This window comes from Chroicocephalus ridibundus, chromosome 5 (assembly GCF_963924245.1).
Source record: "Chroicocephalus ridibundus chromosome 5, bChrRid1.1, whole genome shotgun sequence".
Taxonomy (NCBI): domain Eukaryota; kingdom Metazoa; phylum Chordata; class Aves; order Charadriiformes; family Laridae; genus Chroicocephalus; species Chroicocephalus ridibundus.
In genome coordinates this window covers 78,122,588-78,143,182 of record NC_086288.1, presented here as the reverse complement: position 1 = coordinate 78,143,182, position 20,595 = coordinate 78,122,588, and the positions used below count along the sequence as shown (strand labels likewise).

The 20,595-nt window shown below is 38.0% G+C and overlaps 1 protein-coding gene across 1 annotated transcript in view; it reads left to right on the top strand.

Annotated features, from left to right (window-relative positions):
• Nucleotides 1-18,907, top strand: part of TRAPPC11 (trafficking protein particle complex subunit 11) — a 25,356-nt gene extending 6,449 nt beyond the window's left edge. The window contains exons 7-26 of the mRNA XM_063337227.1: nt 835-928; nt 2,275-2,354; nt 2,454-2,532; nt 2,621-2,675; nt 4,127-4,272; nt 5,369-5,430; nt 5,533-5,665; nt 6,313-6,443; nt 6,953-7,108; nt 7,618-7,805; nt 8,488-8,636; nt 10,209-10,330; nt 10,979-11,098; nt 11,455-11,520; nt 11,622-11,778; nt 13,403-13,511; nt 14,820-14,911; nt 15,817-15,950; nt 16,331-16,498; nt 17,932-18,907. Coding sequence (XP_063193297.1) covers nt 835-928; nt 2,275-2,354; nt 2,454-2,532; nt 2,621-2,675; nt 4,127-4,272; nt 5,369-5,430; nt 5,533-5,665; nt 6,313-6,443; nt 6,953-7,108; nt 7,618-7,805; nt 8,488-8,636; nt 10,209-10,330; nt 10,979-11,098; nt 11,455-11,520; nt 11,622-11,778; nt 13,403-13,511; nt 14,820-14,911; nt 15,817-15,950; nt 16,331-16,498; nt 17,932-17,976 — 2,286 coding nt within the window. The 3' untranslated portion in view covers nt 17,977-18,907. The remainder of the gene's footprint in view (nt 1-834; nt 929-2,274; nt 2,355-2,453; nt 2,533-2,620; nt 2,676-4,126; nt 4,273-5,368; nt 5,431-5,532; nt 5,666-6,312; nt 6,444-6,952; nt 7,109-7,617; nt 7,806-8,487; nt 8,637-10,208; nt 10,331-10,978; nt 11,099-11,454; nt 11,521-11,621; nt 11,779-13,402; nt 13,512-14,819; nt 14,912-15,816; nt 15,951-16,330; nt 16,499-17,931) is intronic.
• Nucleotides 18,908-20,595: the final 1,688 nt, after the last annotated feature.

Sequence of the window (20,595 nt, the reverse complement as noted above, 5' to 3'; positions counted from 1 at the left end):
AAGTTGGGAGGGGAGAGAATGCTTTGCGAGTAACCAGATAGTCAGTTAGCTAACGTTTGAGTCTCAGATGGTAGTGGAATAATCTGTAATATGTGTAAATGAAATCTAAGAAAAGGATGTGTGGGTTTTTTTGATGCTTATTAACGTTACAAGTATTTGTTATGTATTGGAAAAGTTACTCCAGAGCACATGCATTAGTGTTTATTTCATTCCAAAAAATTCTGATGTGTTTTTAAAATACTTCCTAAAAAAATAGCGTACTTTCTACATCTCTGGGTACTTGAAAACTTACTGTTTTGTTTTTCCAGTATATTTCTCTATATATCCACTGTACCTGGTGACTGACAGGCAGCAGAGAAACAGGAGCATTAGTATTTGGGTGGGTGGGTGCGTGGTGGTTGTTGTTTTGAGGGTTTTTTTTGAGACTTGCATGGCAGAAAGGGTTGCATGGAAAATCAGTCTTTGCAGTTGATTAAACATATATGTAGCTACTCTCCATCTGACGTGTCCCAATTATTTAAAAAAGTCTTTGTTCCTATTTGTGCTGTTTATTATTCTTGGATTATCTTGTTAGGAACTAGTTTTAAAAAGGATTACCCAGTTATTCTTTAACAGTATTTGAGATGAAAGAAGTAGGATGTCAGTCTGAATGAGAAGTATTTAAACGTTTGGGTTTCCTGAAGTACTATTTTTATACAGGTGGCCGGAAAGGTTGTATGTTTTGGAGCAAATTTCTTCTCTTATGTGCATGTATATGGGAGCATCGAATCACTTTTAATGCTTTAAAATGAAACATGAACCCCTTTTTTATGACTATATTTGCTGAATTTACAGTCCTCTGTGATATATCCCAATCCGGATCCCCTGGAAACGCAAACTGGAGTGCTTGACTTCTATGGGCAACGACCATGGCGGCAGGGCATATTAAGTATGTTTCTGTGTCTTGTATCTGTGGGATTCAGACAAAATTCTTGAGCTGTTGATCCTGCCAGCTGATTTAGTGGGCATCAGCATGTAATCCCTTTTCCAGTGAGACAGGCGCAGGGTTGGGACCTTGCTCTCTTGTTAGCTGGTGGTACGACTTGAACACCAATTGGAAGTGCAGGAAATGTGTTTGATCTCTACAACAGAGAGAAAAGAGAACCTCAGGTTTATACAGGATCAGGTTTTCAGCAAGGTTGCGTAGAGCCGTGCTGAAGCTCTGCTGCTGCTTTCTTTCTGTTGCTGCCTAAGCTACCTGTAACCAGCATTCAGCGGGAATGCCTGGCTGCAGTGAACCACAGTCCTGGGAAGAGAAGTTGGAGAACTGGGTACAGCAAAAGTAACGATGTCCCTGAATGTGGTTGTTATAAATTCATCTTGCCAGCCGTGCTGTATCTTGCCAACTGTAGACAGGAACTCATGACTTTCTTTCTGAAAAAGCTTTTTGGATTTCAAAATGGATTGAGAGGATGCAATGACTAGATTTTAATCCAAAAGGGAATTTGTGGTTTTCCTATTAAGGAGGATGTTTTCTCAGAAATTGAGACTTTGAATGTACAGCTTTGAGCTATGCATGAATGAAGATCTCAGAACTGCATGTGTATTGTTGACTGTGGTCTTACTTCCCTTTCTCATTCTCTGTTTGGTCTCCTGTTCTCCATTCTCTGCATGTCCTTTGGGCTTTGCCACTTTATTACTGCTCTCTTTTAAAGACTTTATTTCATTTACTGTAAATACAGAACTGTCTAACCTCTCTTATCTTCAAGTGTTATAAAATTAGAATCTACTGCCAAGGTTAAACAGTTTAAGATGAAAAGAAACTTTACCTGTTGCAATATATTCAGGTGTTTTGGTTCCACAAGAGTTTAGTCTTTTAAGGCCCTATATAGTTCTTCGTGTGGAGAAACATAAGCTCGAATCCTTGCTTGAGATCAGATAGGAAAAGGGCTAAAAATTTGTCTTAACATATGTGCTTTAAATGTTAACAGATGCAGCCTAAAGACTAGGTTGTCTTGCTGTAGTTTGCTATTTTGGGGTCGCTTCAGATAACTTTTTTTTTTTTTTTTTTTTTTTTAACAAAAGGCAAGATATTTTTTCCAGAATTTCCCTTCTAGAACACGGAGGACGGATGAGTTCTTAAAACGCTATGTCCGTTTCCTAGGCAAAAGAATGTTTAAGAGTTTGAGCGTGCTTGAGTTGGAGCTTGCATTGCATCTAGTTCACCACATAAATAGTTCCCTTTTGGGTCTGGACAAAATACCAATTTCATGGATTTTTCATTGTCTTATGCAGGCTTTGATCTTTCTGATCCTGAAAAGGAGAAGCTGGGGATTTTATCCCTACAGTTGAAAGAGAAAAATGTCCTTCACTCGGTAAGTTTTATTCTACAAAAATAAAAGTCAAAGTCTGTTTTCTAACATTATCCTAATGTTTGCATATGTAATAATACTGGTAATGGTTTTATCTATTAGGAGCTAATAATAGCTTTGTTGAGTAATGCTGTCGCGCAGTTCAAGAAATACAAATGTCCAAGAATGAAAAGTCATTTGAGTGAGTATAGATAACCAGATGCATTTTTTAAAATTAATTTTTCAAAGACTTTCAGTATTGACCTGATACACTTATTTTTTTCTGTCAGTGGTTCAGATGGGAGAAGAATATTACTACGCTAAAGATTATACCAAAGCTTTGAAGTGAGTACCACTCATGATTGCTGCTTTCACGTGCTGTTCTTCTCACTAAGACCCCATGTCTCACTGGTATGGAATAATGTTGGAAGCTCATCTGAGATGCTCCTAGTACCTGGATTTGGTTGAAGCACGAGCTTTGGAGTCTGTGAACTCCACTTACACCAAAAAAAACCAAAACAGATATGATGAGTCAGTCAGTTAGTAGAGTAGAAAGACTTCCTGCTGTAAGATATTGTGGGGATTTGACTTATTGGGCAAATATTATGTATTTCTAGCTCACTGATTGAGTCTCTCTCCCAGAAGTGATTTATGAAACTTGCCTGCTACTACAATGAGAATATAGTTAATTTAATTACAAACTTTGTAGTTATAAAATTCAAAAAATATGGAAAAGTAGCTGAAATTCTGTTTATATACCAGGGAGTTAGCAAAAGGAATTATTTTTATTGGTGCAGTTTTCTGCTATTAATGACTACAGAGCTAGGAAAGCTTAGTGCTGGGGTACAGCTACCATCTTTTCTGAAGCGTGTGTCTTATGCTTAGTTTCTTAATTTTGTATTTTTAAGGGGAAACAGAGTCAAGGTCATGTTAACTAAGAGTCCCGTAATGTTTTCATTCATTAGTTTTCAAAGATCACATGTTGTAAAGGGAGTGTGCTTGAAGTAGGAGAGATGTATTTACTGTTGTTACTGGCTGACTGGAAGCTACATGGAGCAGAAGATAGGCTAAGATAAGCAGGTCAATTTGTATCAAGCCTAATTTTTATGCGAACAGCATTTCTTATTTATGTTTGGGTAGATTTTTCTGAAGTAGGCAGAAACTCTTGTCTTGAACAGTTGAAAAGAGTTTTAAAAAAAAATAATTCACTTCTCTGCTTTGCTAGTAATAGCAAACGTTGCTGAGTATTAAAACCATATTAGGTTATGCAGTTTTGCCCGATAAAGATTGATGTGTGTGGTGTCTGTAGGTTTTTGAAACCCTTGAAGGGAGCAGGAGATAGGAGGGAAAAGAAACATCTCAGCTTAAGGAACACTAAAAATCTTCAGTTTGGAAGGGGACTTTATTGTGGGATTTTGGTTTCTTTTTCTTAAAACTTACCACATACTCAATAGTAAAGCATATTTCTAATGCAATGCTGGATGAAGACTATTCTGTCCAGTTTCTGTTTTGCTAGTTTCTTTATGTGAAGGCACTTGAGTTTTCCTGTTTTTCTCTTGTTAAAATTGTTCTAGCCTGAAATAGAAAAGTCATGGAATAAATGTGTTTCTTTACAATAATTTCATGCTGTTTTCAATAAATCGCTGTCATATGTAGACAGTAGACTTGACTTTAGTCAAGAATTTATATTAGTGAAGATGAATTTTGTATTAATGACACCAAGTAAATGGGAGTGTCTAAAAATATTGGTGTGTATAACTTGGGGTTTTTTTTTTCTCAATTTTACTGTGTTGCAGACTCTTAGATTATGTTATGTGTGAATATCGCAGTGAAGGATGGTGGACACTTCTCACTTCCATATTGACGACAGCTCTGAAATGTTCATATCTGATGGCCCAGCTGAAAGACTATATAACGTACTCTTTAGAGCTACTGGGTAGAGGTATTCTTTTAAGAAATATACTCAGCCTATACAGAAAAACTTAAAAGTGTGTGTATTTGGAAGTCTGACAGACCCCGTGCTTACAGGACGTCAAGTGATTTGACTACAATATCACTGTATACCTATGCTGAATTTTTATTACCTTCTCTCATGTGCTGGAAGTTGAATTTTTTTGCTTTTCTATTACAAAATTCATTGCCTTCAAATAGATTGTGTCAGGATATCTGTGGCACAGAGCTTAGTTTGACACTGTTCAAATAATGTAACAGAAACTTCCTGAGCTTTGGGATGGGGCGAAGAACTGTAACGTAGCTAAAGGGGAAAAACTAGCACCATTTTTCTGGACTTTAAAATCCCAAATGTGCTTCTGTCAGACTTTTTACTAGCACTCTGCTGATAAAATATGCATGTGGTATGTTTTAGGGGAAAAAAGTGACATAGGATGGCTGCACAGTAATAATGCAAGCACTCTGCTTCGTATGATGTCTGTTACTTGGCGTTGTGGAAATAATCCTTTTGTGCCCTAAATAGCTAACTAATACCACTGTTAGAGTAGGGGTGGTAAAAATGGGTTTGCATCTTCTGTTAGCTAACCAGGATACTCTGCTTTGTGTTAAAGAATAGCCAATGAGACAAACCCGCCTTTCTTCATCTTCAAGAGGAGAGTGCTTATTTTAATTAGCCCATTTTTCTTCCTGTCTCCTTCTCTAGTTGTTTCTAATATTATCCAGGCTTGCCTCTTTGCATGTTCCTGACTCTTCTACTGTTTCTTCCCTTTTTAAACATAAATAAAAAGAAGGTATAGGCATTATTCTCTGGAGGTCTCTTGGTTCCAATAAATTAGGAAATGCTTGTGTAACCAAAAAATATTTTACTTGGTTCCAGTGGAAGTAAGAGGAAATGCTTAAAATGGGGGAAGTTCTGAAAACTGAATGAATCCTTCATTATTAGTAGATAAGTTAGGTCCTGTCCACCCCCGCCACCCCGAATGCTTTTTTTTGAAAGGTGCAATCTAAAGGAAAGATTTAAAATTAAGTTTCAAAAAAAAAAATGCTTGCTTCTGTCTTATAATCTCTGTTTTTGTTCTGTTTGCTAGCATCTAATCTTAAAGAAGATCAGAAATCTCGAATAGAAAAAAATCTAATAAAAGTTCTAATGGTAAGTGGCAGAACTCCTATTAACCTTTTAAATAATCTTAAGAGTGGTCACTGTTTGGTAACCTTATTTTATTGTTATTTGTAATCTTCTGTCTGGATACAGAATGAAAGCCCTGATCCTGAACCTGATTGTGACGCTGCTGCTGTGAAAGCATCACAAAAATTGTGGGCTGACCGTGTTTCCTTGGCAGGCAGTAATGTTTTTACAATAGAAGTCCAGGATTTCATACCATTTGGTAAGTAAGAAAGCAAATTTACATCAGATAAATAAATTTCAATGTAGTTATATCTCAAAAATAACGAACTAGGAAAAAGTATAAAGTGTGTGTTAAAGCCTGCAACACAGAATCTCTTGTTTCAGCACTGATCTGTTCTTATCTAAATTGGTAAGATAAAAAATCACGAGAGAAGCCAGTGATCTCTTATCCCTAGTATAGATTGCTAAAGAAGAATGCCTTGCTTCTTGAAATACTTCTGATGCTCTGGCATGCTTAGAAGTAGGATTCTGAGGAAAGAAAGCAGAATGTGTGCGAAGTAATATTCTCCATAGAAAGGGGGCATGAGTGAGCATTAACTACAAAAGAAATGTATCTAAGTGTACAGAGTTGGTTTTTTTTTTTTTCTGCTTGGTGTCTGCCTCTTGTTTTCTCTGCGAAGGTTTCAGCCAAGTGCTGAAAAGTGGCTTTCTGTAATAGCCAAATTCTTGCTAATAGCCAAACTTGTCCCATTTTACATACAAACTAAAGTTTTAAGAGTATACACAGAACAGTCTTTGCCACAATTGTTTCAAGAGTTTGCTTCTGGAATGTAATGTAGTTTGTTTAACACCTACTACTTGTTTCTTCTTTTTTTTTTATTGTTTTCCCTTTTTTTTTAATTCCAGTGCAGTGCAAAGCAAAGTTTCTTGCTCCTAGTTTTCATGTTGATGTTCCTGTGCAGTTTGACGTGTACCTGAGAGCTGATTGTCCTCATCCTATCAGGTTTTCTAAGCTCTGCATCAGTTTCAATAATCAGGTAACGATCTTCTATCTCTGACCTAGTGATAGAAGCTTATTGTAAGAATGGAATAATATCTATCAGTGGTTTTAAACACAAAAAAACTTCAAAACTTCTTTCCAAAAATTATATTAATACTTAAGTTGGAAAGGTGTGTCTTCTTTTTGCATTATCTATCACTTTTGACACGTATATTGACACTGTGATAAAACTCCCAAATGGAGTTTGAGTTCACCTATTGTATGTTTGTCTTTCTATTAAGCTCTCTGAAGTTTCACAAGGATGATTTTAATGTCTTATTTCTTTTGGTGTTCTTACATGGAGCTACATTAATATCATGGATATCTTGTCTCAAAGAATTGCACTGTAATTACTTGCAAAGTTTCACGTCAATAGTGTGAAAAGTAGCGAGAGCCCGTATAGTTTGATGCAGTTACACAGAGCCTTAATATTTGCTATGCTACTGTTACTCTCTAAAGATGTTTTAAGTCTGGATTTATCACCTTTTCTCCACTCCTCCATTGTAGGATTACAACCAATACTGTGTGGTAGAAGAAGCCTATCAAAAAAGTGATGTTCTAGAACAGTCATCGCAAGGAACAATGTGCTTAGTCCCTGGCAAAACGAGAAGGTTCACTTTCAAATTTGTTGCAAAAACTGAAGATGTAGGAAAGAAGATTGAGGTTTGTCAGTCTGTTTTACACCTTTCCTACTAATGCTTACAAAGAACTCAAAACTACAAAGCTGCTTCTAATCTGGCAGTCGTTACTAATGTCACTGCAGTTCCAAATGTTTGAATTCTTGAAACCGAGTAACAAAAATGAGAGTAAAATTTTATTGGCAATGCCACAGCAAAAAAATAATCACAAAAACTTAAGAGTTGCTTCGAGTTTGTTTGTGATTTTTATATGTGCAATAAGTTAAAAAAAAAAAAAAGGGGGGGGGTAGGTGGTATAGCACTATGGGAGGGTAGGAAACTACAAAATACTGCACTGTACACACATGAGCACAGATACTTTTCCCACCACTCTTTCATTAAATGAAATCCTGGAGCTGTGAGGTGTTCTTCAGTCTGCTTTTTGGTGATACACATCTTTATTGTGCCTGTATTGGAAGTCAGAAAACTCTATTCTTACAGTAGGTGATGTGAAGACAACGTTATCGATAAGTGTTTTACACTTGTGTCTATCAGATCACCTCTGTGGACTTGATCCTGGGAAGCGAATCTGGCCGATGTGTGATTCTGAACTGGCGTGGGGGAGGTGGAGATGCTGCATCATCTCAAGAAGCATTGCAGGCAGCACGTTCCTTCAGGCGAAGACCTAAGCTTCCAGATAATGAGGTGCACTGGGACAGCTTGACTGTTCAGGCAAGCACTATGTGAGTAAAAACTTGAAAAAATATATATATGATGGATCATTGTGAGTCTCTGGTGAAGTCCTGATCACCCTGCCTAAAAGAAGAAGAAAGTCGTGTTGGGACTTGTTTAATAAGAGCTTTTTAATATGTCTTTGCTCAACTGGGGATAAGATATGTACTATCTTAATTCTTTAGGGTTTTTGAGGCTCCGGAAGTACAGAAAAAGCTTGCATTGATCTCTGAGCATACTGAGTATGCTTTAGTTCTGCCCTTCGCCTAACTTTGCTAGGCAGACTTTTCCCAGATTTTTGTGTAAAATAGGACATGTTACTGTTCTGTTACAAAAGCCGTCAGAGAAACAAAGAATCCCTAAGAAACTGTATTGGAAAATAATTATTAATATACAGGCTAACGCTAATTTAGATGTATTCAAAAGAATTAAATCCGATTGCTGGGGGGGGGGAGGTGCTTTTTCTTTCCTGGCAGAATATCTGAACCATTAACGCTTATTACTGGGGTTCCAAACTGGTTTTATAGAGTTCTTCCCATCACGTTGCTTTTCAGGAATCTCGCATCTCCTAGTTGAATAGGCCACCAGTTCTCAGAACTCTCTTAAACAATAGGCTGTTTTAATCTCCTTTAAACTAAGCTTAAAAACTTGTTATTTGAGAAACATACAATAACTGAGTCTTTTCTCTTAAAGGATTATTTCTAGAGTGCCAAACATTTCTGTTCAGCTCCGTCATGAGCCTCCTGCCCTGACTAATGAAATGTATTGTTTGATTGTGACAGTCCAGTCACATGAGGAGACAGTGGCCAAAGATGTTAAGCTTACAGCAGGTTTAAAGCCAGGTATTTGGGGTAATTTTCTTTTAATCCAGCAGTCTCCTAATTGACTCCTTGTTCCTGATGCAATGCAGAAAAAATACAGTAAATCGCTCTCCTGCAGTAATTAAGGGACACACCAAAGTGAAGGTTGGCAATGACGAGATACTAGTGGTAAGAACAAGAGCCAAAAGACTTATTCCGTTATGGTTATCTTAGCCACGGCTTGTCAGTGGTGCTTACGTGGGTATTTTCAAAAGTGAAGTCTTGAAAGTTAAGTTTGAAAGAAAAAATGGAAGCTTTTGTATTCCTTCCTAACCTTTTATTTCATTTGCTCATAACTAAATTTCTCTCTTCCCAAGAGACAGATCTTTTTCTTGCTGAGATGAAAGCATTAGACAGTGCTAGATAAATGTTTTCTAAATATGGTCTTTGTGGGTTTTCTCCCACACCCAACCCTGCTTTTTTGCTCCCTGGTCTGGGCAACGTGGCTTGCTTTTTAAACTACTTGAAAACCACTTGAAATCTGGGGAGTGGTGTAGACTGAGACAGTATTCCTTCAAATTAAAAAGAAAAAGTGCAAATATTGTATGTCTAAGTCCTAGTTAGCTGTATGTAGTTATTGCTGACAGTTTTGAATGTGTGAAGTCCAAATGTTGTACTTGGTATGCCTATTTATAGCAATTTTCCTAAAAGGCAAAAATATTTTTAAGCCACTAGCATATAGGATGCAATATGTACTGTGTAGTCTAAAATAGAGCTACATTCCCTATACATTTTTTGCGGTTCACTGCAGTCAGTGGAGTGTTCTTTAGACTTATTTAATTGGATGTTTGGGCTTGGCTCCTGAATCAGTGTTTAGTAGTCTGTCTTGATTTTTTTTTTTTTTCTCCTTTTGATCTCGACTCTTAACACGTGAGATGCAAGGCCAATGTGGGCTTGCTGATTACCCTAAAAGAACAATTGAAATTTGACATTTCATTTATAGAGAAGGTGATATATTTTCCACGGTTGCAACTCTTTGGCAAGATGTAGCTTGTCTTGCTTGGAAAATTATCCACGTCATTGCAGTAATGCCATTATTCTAGTCAACCTCTGACTGAAGAATGGTGTCATTTAACATCTATACATTGTTTGTATGTATTTTCAACACGGATGTGGAAGAACAATTTTAAAAAGATGGAAAATCATTAAGCCATGCTCTTCAAAACAGAAGAATCACAGAGCAGTGAAACTTCCTTTTTACTTCATATAGAGTACCAAGAAAAACTTGGATCACATAATCATGTTGTGTTTTGTATGTGGTAGGGAACATCTAGATATGATTTCTGATTTTTGAGGCTTTTCTTTTTTTCCTGGCCTAAACAGATGAAACAAAAACCTTGCAGGATGTGATCCCTCCAAGTTATGAAACTTAAGGTGTTGTCAGATCTGTCCTCTGCTGGTACTTTTGAAAGCTTCCCTCAACCAAATGAACAACGTTAATTCCTCACGTTTTGGGGGTGGTTTTTGAGATGAATATATTATTATTTGTAGTTGTTGCTTTCATGCTTCAGTGATGTAAGCTGGTGTGGATATGAAGACTGTTTTTAATCCTAGGGCAAGATGCCAACCTGACTCAGAAAACTCAGGTGACTCTTCATGGAACAGACGCCTGTGATGACTCCTTTCCCGCACTGCTTCCTGATATCCCTGTAGGAGACTTGCAACCAGGGGAAAAGGTGAAGGCTTAAAACCTTCTTTCTATATCACACTTAAGAAAATGGGATCAACTAATAGGACTCTCATAGAAGGACCTATGTTTACTTCCAGATATCTGAACTGATAAAAGAAATACTTAAGGCATGTTTTACCTATGGTTTACTTGTAGTTTGGTATTTCTTTTGCTAGATCCCCTTTTGGACTAAATTTGTGAATAAGGTGTATTCTGGGATTGATGGGAGATAAAAAATAAAATAAGGAGGCTAACCTCAACTGTAAATTAAATGCACTGCCTAAGGGACAGTAGATGATAGTGTGATTCAACATGGTAGAGGATCGAATATGCAGATGTTGCATCAAATTGAAATTGTGACTAGTAAATGAGAAGTTGGATGCATCATATATGACGCAGTATTGGTTCTTTTCTTGTACTGTTAAATAACAGATGAGCATCAGTAGTGAAGCAACTGGAGCTGTGCTACTGATTAAAATCGTTCACTGAGTGATTAAGATCATGCATTGTAGTAGATTCTTTATGGTCAAAATAATATCATTCTGCTGTTGCCCTCTTGGACTAAGTAAAATGATTAGCCAGTTTTGGGAAGCTCTAGGCCTAATTAACGTAATTTAGGTATAGCTTGGCTCATACCATCTCCTTTATTTTGCAGCTGGAAAAAACAATATACATTCGTTGTGGAACAGTTGGTTCAAGAATGTTTCTCGTTTATGTTTCTTACTTAATCAGCACAATCGTTGAGGGGAAAGAAATCCTCTGCAAGTGTCACCGGGTAAGATTTAAAGATGCACCAATTGGTGGAGATACATTCATGAAATGCAAGAAATATTCTCAATCTGAAGGCTGTAATTCCAAGTCTCTTAAAAGCCTCTCTAGTGGAAAAAAAATGCTAGTCAGCAGTGTGGTAGCGGTATGGATAGTTTTATAAGTATAATTGGAAGAAAAGTTTTCTATATTTATTCTTAAATATCTTGAAGAGACATTCTGCCCTGGGGAGGACTTGGCTAAATTGATGATTAAAAGTAGCGTTATATTAGTAACCTTTGACATCAATAGCCAGCTCTGAAACTGAATATAACATTTTTTGCCCCCCCCCTCTTCTTCCCACCCCTTTCGTTACCTATACAGGATGAAACTGTAACCATAGAAACAGTATTTCCTTTTGATGTTGCGGTCAAATTTGTCTCCACAAAGGTATGTGTTTGAAAAACTGTTGATATTTTGGAATCACACCACTTTAAATAGTCACACCCTGTTTAGTTAGAAATAGCCAGATCTTGTGTCTGTCTTGACAGCTGGAGCACTTGGACAGAGTATTTGCAGATATACCGTTTTTACTGATGACAGACATCCTGAGTGCCTCTCCTTGGCCTCTCACTATTGTCGCCAGCCAGCTACAGCTGTCAGCTTCCATGACCCCAGTAGATCAGCTGGAATCTTATGTGGAGAACGGTAAGTTTTCTTAGATCATGCTCTCTATCAGGAGGATACCCTTTACATAAGTTGGGAGTAAGAAAGGGGGACACTTTAAACAGCATTTACTTATCAAACTCTAAATAAAAGAAAGCTGCTTAATACTATAGTTGCTTGCCAGAACACCACTTAAACAGCAGTATGCTTCAAAATGTAGTTCTGATTCACTAGATCAAGTAGATAGGCTTGAATGATAGATAGTAACCAAGATTCTAAATATAACAGACGTAAGGGAAAGCACCTGAAAGTACTTCTGATCCACAACTTCTTAGATATCCATATGAAAAGATGCTCAATGTTTCCAGCGTTTATGGGCTACGTATACTTTCTGGAATGCAAACGCTTTACCACATGATAGAGGCAGCATCCAAAGTCTAATGTGATCCACCTCCATGATTGCAGTCATGAAACTAAAAAATGTGAAGCTAGACAGGATAGGCTATAAAGAACAGTTAAAAGGCTTTTTTATACTAACACAGTTTAATAACTTATTATTTAAATGTAAAAAAAAAAAAAAATTACAGATCTCAACCTTTAAGAGTGCAGTATGTTAGCTTTAAAGCCAAATAAATGGAGTACTTAGCAGTAGAACTGATCCAAAAATCTTCCAACAAAACATTGTCTTTGCATTTGCTGAGTCAGAGATAGGAAATTGTGGGTATTCTATAAAAATTTGGAATAAAATGAGGCAGTCTGGATGGGCTGCTTGATTGTGGGTCTGCTGTCCACCCATGTAATCAAGGGACTTGCAAGACTCTAGTTCCTCTGTAGATTCAAGGGTTACCTGGCAAAAAGCAATTATTTCCCAGGTCCTTTAGTCTTCAAACAATGAGATTTCATCTTCAGCTCTCACACCTTGTGCTTCATGGCTTCTGGCTGATGCTCATGGGCTAACTGCCAGGAGGTATGAACTCCCCCAGATATGAGCTTTGGCTGATTAAACTGATTAAAAAAATACACCTTTGGTTGATTTCCCCCCCCCCTTGTAAAACTTAATAAACATTAATGATTAATTTTGCATGACTGAAACATCTGTTTCCATAGTAATTTTTTTTAAATTGCTCTCTAAGTGAAAAGGTACTTTATTTTAGTTCATTCAAGAGGAGGGGAGGAAAAAAAAAAAAAACAGAAGAGAAGAGTGCAAACTCAAAGCCATTAGATTTTTCTTGTGTTCCCTCTTCGCTACCTCTAATCCATTTGGGTGGGAGAGGAGAAACGTCTCTGTTCATTTTCATTTTAAAACACGCAAGGCATCTTACGTTGATGTCTTGGAACTTGGTGTGGGAAAAGTGTAGAATTTGAATCGGTGTTATTTTCCTTTTTTGGTGTGTGTGTATAAACTCTAAAATTGACTTGTTCTGTGTGTACATGAAAGACCTCATAATTCCATTCAGAAAGTAAATTGTCATTTATTTGTATACGTCGCCTTTTTATGTATTGGGATACTTCGCAATCAATATTGGATTTATATATTACGTAGGTATAGTTTGTAAAGTGCTTCAAAGGCCTTTCTGGCTGAACACTTTGTGTGATATTGGATTTTTAGCCTCGGTGGCTTCTGCAGTAGTGATTACACTGATTTTAAACCAAATCTTGCTGATAGTTGTTTTACAGACAGGTGAGAGTGCCAGTGAGTGCTTTTGCCTTCGGTGTCCTCCAGTTACTAATGCTAGTGGAGTGGCAACTGGATCTTATATCATTTCCTGGAAGAGGTAAGTGTCTCTTGGCCTGGACGGGGAGAGGAAGTAAGTTGGTTGTTTTTTAGGGAGGATGGTGAGTTGGGTTTTTTTGGGGGGGAAGGTTTTTTGGTTTTTGGATCTTCCTGTAGCAAGCACTGTCTAGACTTTGGACCTTACTAATTACTGCTTAGCTTGTTAGATTTTTTTTTTTAATAAATACATATTCCACTTGAGAGAAATATTATGTAGTTATGGTTTTAACATTCCATGAAGCTGCTTTTGTAAGATCTCAGGTCAATTACAGAGCTGTTTTGTCACCTTCCACTCCCTGTTTTCTCTAGTCACGAAATATTTCACCCAAGAAGCCAAGTCAAAGGAATAGTTTTGCGATAGCAGAAACAAACAAACATTTTAAATGGGAAAACTCTTTTCCCACCCTAGATCGTGTGTTTATGTATTCACTCCCTTTTCAAACACAAATATTGAGGTATATCTTCTAGTTCGCTTTTATTTAGTTTTAGAGCTGTTCAGTGTTTATACTTGCCTTTTGCCATTTTATCTCCATGCTATGGCACTTCTTTTGCTCGCTTCAAACAATCTAGTACAAGGATTTGGATTTTTAATAGAATTTAATAAAATAACAAAAATTAAAGAAAAAAGTATACAATATGTACAAAACCGTATCCAGCTTCCAGTGTGACGATCGCGTCACCAGCAGACACAGGAAAAGTCCCAGACTGGAGTCAGCGACTGACAGGAGCTGAATTCCAGAACTAGAGTCAGGAGTGCTCGGATCAGGATCAAAGGCAGACGAGCAGACGGGGTCCTCCTCAGACGTCGGCCATTAAAGAAAAAACGAGCCAGAGCCCCCCTCGCCCCTTTGATCCCTCAGCTCTTATACTGAGCGTGATGCAGATGGGATGGAATACCCTGTTGGTCAGTTTTGGGTCCCCTGTCCCGTCTCCTCCTCCCTGCAGGTGGGACCCCTCTATGCTTCTCCGCTTCTGACCCTCTAACGGGGCAAAACAGCGAAGTTAGCTGACCTTGGTCGTTAATAGCAACAAGTCTAAGCAAGAGCCTTTGTGCATACCGTTCCTTGGTATGATCAGGTCTTATCACTCTGAGAGTGAACAGTGTCTGAACAATATGCCGTTTATTTCAGACTTTAGTCAGTTAGAAGAGGCCCAGCTAAAAAGTAAAATTACAAATCAGAAAATTGGTTCTGTTTTACCTCAAACCAGGACATTTAGTCATGTATAAGTGGTATTCTTTTGGTGTACTCACTTGATACTTCATGTTGTATAACTTTCAATGTGGTCTGCGTTTGACTTCTTCCTGCAGAAGCTCACCTGTGGAAAGTGTACCCGTTGTTAGTACAGTCATCACGCTACCGCATGTGGTTGTAGAGAGCATTCCCCTCCACGTCAATGCAGGTAATTTGGCAACATACATGTGCCCATTAGAATTTTAAGAACCCCCGCAGTTTTACAGCATCCAGACCTTGCATTTACTGCAGCAAAAGACAGAAAACTAATGCTGGATATTACAGAGCTAGTGAAAGAAACCATTCCATCACTCAGACTGCCCCAAGCCTTGCTTCCCTTTCCCCCCTTCAGTTCAAGGGAAGAGCTGGGAGGGAGTTACGTAAATGCGTTCTCTTAAAAGCTGTCAATGCATCAACCTGTGTTATGTGGCAGCACAGAGGCCAGAGTTACCTCTGCAGATGCTGCCTTCCCAGTAGGCTTCTCTAGACACCTATGGCAAGAATTGTTCCGTCCACCCACGCCCTGGCTGCATCCCAGGGCAGAAACAGCCTGGAGAATTGGAGCTGCTTGCGGGCAGGTGAACTGTTTCTCTTCTGGCACTTCACCTGCATGAGAGCAGAGGGGTAGTGGAGAGCTCACTGAACACACAGGATGCCGATGCATTCCTCGCTTTGGTTTCCTTTATACTGAGTTTCTTCCACCATCCTTTCCTGTTATATTTTGAAGGAGCTTCCTGACAGTATCTGATAAGGTTTTGGTAAGCTGAAAATACCCAGCAGCAACCAAAGGAACTTCCTAGTTAGCATTCCTGGACAGTGTTAGCAGTCGGGGGTTTTGTAACTAGATGTTGAAGAATTTTTATTGAAAAGTTGTAATGAAGTTATATTCTGTTCTTTAATCCTTTTTTTTTTTTTCTGAAAAACCTTGTGAGAAATGCTTTAGATGCCTAGTTATTGCATCTCTTTTTTTGTCTTCAAACTTTTTGCTGCTCTTTGTGATAGACTTACATTTTAAAGTTCCATACATAAAGAAAAAATATTTTGTATTTGAGATTACTTTCTTTCTTTCCAAAGATCTGCCGTCATTTGGTCGAGTCCGAGAATCCCTCCCTGTCAGATATCACCTGCAAAATAAGACCAGTTTAGTGCAGGATGTGGAGGTGTCGGTGGAACCCAGTGATGCCTTCATGTTCTCTGGCCTTAAACAGGTACAAAATTGTCACATCTCCTGATCCTGCTGGTTTATCTGGTAGTGAAGAATACGTTGATTAGATGCGTGTTGACGTGCAGAGAGGACAAACCCATGTTAGATGTTTAAAGTAGGTAAAGTAGGTTCTGAAAGAACGCATGGATGGGGACTCCATTTATAGGAGGGCTGAATGGAAGCCTGACTAAGAGCCGTTTGTCAAGTTGTTTATGGGTAACATGGTGTTTCGGTATACAAGGAATAGTTTAAGCAGAATAGCAAAGTAGCTTCATTCTTTCCAGCTTCAGAAAGCAAACAGTGGGTAAATAGAAAGTAAACAGAGGGCTGCTTTTGGTCACAAAACTTATCTGTGTTTGTGGCTTTTTACTTTTCTTTTTTAAGATCCGATTAAGAATCCTTCCTGGCACGCAGCAGGAAATGTTATATAATTTCTATCCTCTGATGGCTGGCTATCAGCAGTTACCATCTCTTCACGTTAACCTGCTGCGATTCCCAAACTTCACTAACCAGCTGCTCCGACGATTCATACCGACACACATTTTTGTAAAGGTAAGACACTGAGAAGTGCCTTGTGTTTAAAGGCTTCCTGTGGGGCTGCTTGGTTTTTGGGGAATACCACCCCAGCTCTGCTCAAAGCTGAGTATTTCTAAGCAGACTAAAATGGCGGATTGTGACAGAGTTATTTGCTTTAAAAAGTCTCGGGTTGTGCATTGGTGTCATCAACCAAAATCCTTAGGAAATCTGTTCAAGTGCAACAGTTATTTCGTTACAATTGGATGAACTAGCTGAATGTTTCCCTGTTATTCCATCTTCTGATCTGTAAAATGAGTTTTTAAAGCTGTCTATATTTTGAGTACAATGGAGCTAAATGTAATGAAGTAGTTTAATACCGTAATTTGTAGCACTCCTGGAAAAAAAGAAGTGTTTGAGCAACCCATATGACTAGGGTCTGAAACACTGCAGCATCCCACACCTCCCTAAATAACTCCTAAAAACACATCCTCTCAGTGAATCGCTCATTCTAGATTCTTTTTCTTAAATGGTACGACTCTGAAGACACTTCAATCACGTCGTGAAAAAAAACATCACGGGCTGCTTTTGACTTTTGAAGAATCATTTAAATCCAGTTGCCCAAAACAATGCTTTCTCTTTCCACTGCTGCTGTCTCCAGGATATTGTATTCACTTTTTAGTCAGACTCTTAGCAAGCGAGGAGCCTGAAGAGTTTGTTTATATGACTTGAGATGGCACTTGTTCAGACATCTGTAATCCTGTTTCCAGGAAATGGGCCTGGCGTTCTTTCAATTTTGTTTTAGCCAAAAGAGATAGGCAGAACTTACTTTTTTGCATATGCTGTCAATCAGTGGCTCTTCCAGACTGGCTGTCAAGATGTCCTCCTAAGTCAATACAAAAGGCTTTTTTCCTCAAAAGTGTGGTGTTCTCAATGCTTCTGTGGAATCTCTCAGGCTTCAGAATTCTTTGCTTTTGCTTTGGAGTTGTCAGGACCTCAAAAAGTCTTATCATAAGGATGCCTTTTCTTCTTTAAAACTTCCTCCTTGCTCTCTCCCATCTCTAGTGATTCCGCTTAAAATTCCTCCAAGAAACTGTCAGTCTCATTCCTGTTGGATGCATTGATGATTATCAGCTTTTTATACTGTGGTAGTACTCACAACTCTGGCCAGACAGGCCTTGTGCTAAGCTGTCCAAATGTGTTTGGAGATGCTCTTGGCATTTCACAGGGCGGTTGAGGAGCTGAGGCCTCTGCCAGGTACTTGCTGGGCCAAACTGACATTCCAGTTGGATGTCCTCTGTGTTTGTGATACCGTTGGAAACCCTTAGGAGTAAGGATAGGCTTAATGCCATGCTTGTCATCAGCGCAATAAATTGCAAAGTGAGTTTCATAACAGCATCAGTCTTCAGCGTTTTTGGTTTTTTTTTTTAATTCTCTGGTTTTTGTTTGTTTTTTGTTTTTTTTTTTTAAAGCCTCAGGGTCGTCAAGCGGATGATAACTCGATTGCAGCTGCGTAACTCCGAGACCCGGATCTCTGCACTTAAAGAAAATGGGATGTTGCACAGAATATGTAAAGCTTCCTTTGGAAACGTGGCTTTGATCAAAACATAAGAATTAAATTTTATTCTTCGATTACAACCCCTAGCAGAACTAATGTTTAAAACTAGTCTTTTGTAGACTTCCTTTAAAGGATAAACATATGAGGAAAACCTGGTGCTTTATTTAACAGGAACATTCTTTTGAAGTTAACTTTGAATGTCAAACTCTTAAAAGTATCATTAAGGCATATTAAATGTCTTGAGTATTTAAGTGAAGAAATGCTAATTCGTGTGACCGAAACCAAAAGACGTTTTCATAATTAACAGTAAGTTGAAGTGCAAAGTTTGTACTTGCTACTAGAGATTTGCAACATTGAAAATGACCATCCTTTACAGCAGTTTGTGCTCTGCCACTTGTGTTGAGGGCAGAAGAGTGTGTGCAGTAGCACAGTAAACTACAAAGGGTTACAATGAACTGTTGGAATTGAGCGTCTTACTAGTTCTTTAAAGCCGTAAATCTAAAAGGCACTATTTCTCCTGGGTAAGCCATACATCCGAATTTGAATGCGGCAGCTGGTCTCATGAATAGGGAGATTCATTTGTAACAGCAGGGCTATCCAACCTGAAGCTGATACGGTTTTTGGATTATTTTTACACACACAGCTTCCAGATTAAAGATAATGTCTTCACAGTCTCCTGCTGTGTGAATTGGAAAAAATGGACATCCTACTGTTGTACAGCTCCGGATGAACTGGTGTTTAAAATACAGTAGATCACGTGTATATAAAAAAAAAAAGTATTGTGAAAACTTCAGTTGTTTAACTTTCTAAATAATTACGTTTTGATTGCTTGGGAAATACCTTATTTATTGTCAAAGTGAAGTTCTAATAAACAGCTTGTAACAGAGTAATTATGAAACTGTGTCCTTAATTGCATTGTTTTCACAGCCCTTGTTTCATAACTCTGGTCTGTCTTGTGGGCTGATATGTTCATTTATGGCACTGAAGTCTAAAATACCAGCTGTAATACTTGGAGAAAAGCATTGGAGAAAGATGTAAACAATTCTTACCATTGAAAGGACCGTAGGCTAATTAGCAGTCCTGCAAAAATCCACATGAACACATACAGCTTTTCCATGGAGTACAGATGTAGGTATATTACATGATTTATTTTTTTTTTTTTTAGTGCATAGATGAGGGAAAGATGACAACTGACAGTTGGATGCTGGGAAAAAACAAATGAAACATTCCTTATTCTCTACTTAAATATGAACTGAGTGGCAGTCATCGAACAGGTATCTTACTTTTTTTTTTTTTTAGAGTGGAAATTTTATTTCATTTCCAGGTAGTATTTTTTTTCTTTTAAGTAGCCACTCAGATTACAGCAGCTCTGGCACCTCTGCTGCTGCTTCTTAAAAGACATGTTGATGCAAGCGGTGTAAGTGTTTGGTGGAGAACGGGGGTGCCTTTTCCCCCCTTGAAACAGTCTTACAACAAAATAGTGATTTGCATTGCTTTGAGAAAGGGGAGGGCATAAAATGCTTTTGTGGTTACAATGATTAATATTAAAGTCTGAAGTGAATTACCTAAATAGGTTTCCAGTTAAATTGGTGAGTAATAAAAGTAGGAACTGTATAAAAACAATATAGAAATAGAAATGCAAACTTACCTCACACCATGGAAAAAAAAATACTTGCTACTTTGCCATAGTTGTAATTTCTCTTCTTTTTTTTTCTTCTATTCGCAAAGAGAATTTTTTTTTTTTGTTTTGTGTGATCTTATTGTAGCTGTAAATGCTACAAAGCGAAGATTTTTCTCTTTGTTGTCTGTAAAGTGCTAGGCACGCCTTTTATGCTATGTAAATGACTGATGTGAAGGAAAACATGCGGCAAGCAGGAACCACCTTGTTAAAAATGCTTGAGAAGTGATTAATGATGACTATCTTCCTGACTCATAAGACTCTAATGCTGAGGGGAATGTTTGTGATTCATAACCCAAATCCCTTTGGAAGTCTTGAGGAGACAAAAAAGGCATATGTATTTCAGTGCAAGTGCAGGGTGGTTTTTTTATCGTTTACTGTATTTTGATGAGCACCATTCAAACTGCAACATATACTACTTAAATGTAGTCTATTTTAATTGGAACTAATTAAGCATCAAAGAAAAGAGAAGCTACTTTTAGACTAGTTTAAAAATAGCTTTCGAGGGGGGAAAAAAGTTTTGAGATCAACATGTTCAGACTGCTACTGAGCCCTAGCAATATCGTTTCCTCCCCTTTTATGCTACCAAGTGCATGAGAGGGGAAGAACGTGTCCCATCACTGCAGATCTCCTGGCCTACGCTGCAGTCTGGAGCAAAGAGAGGTACTCTGTCCCTTCGTCATTGCTTCTGACCACTAAACTCTAGTTATGAGAAGTTCGGGAAAAGTGTAATATTAGAAGAAAGATTTAATTCCTGATCAATTTTTAGGCTTTTACACAACGTCTTCTCAGACCATTGATTTAAACAGGCATTTTGGAGGTTCTACCAGCTTCCTTTTTGCATGTCCTGATGAACAAGATGCTTCTCTTCACATTTTCTCTTCACTTGGGCAATTGGAA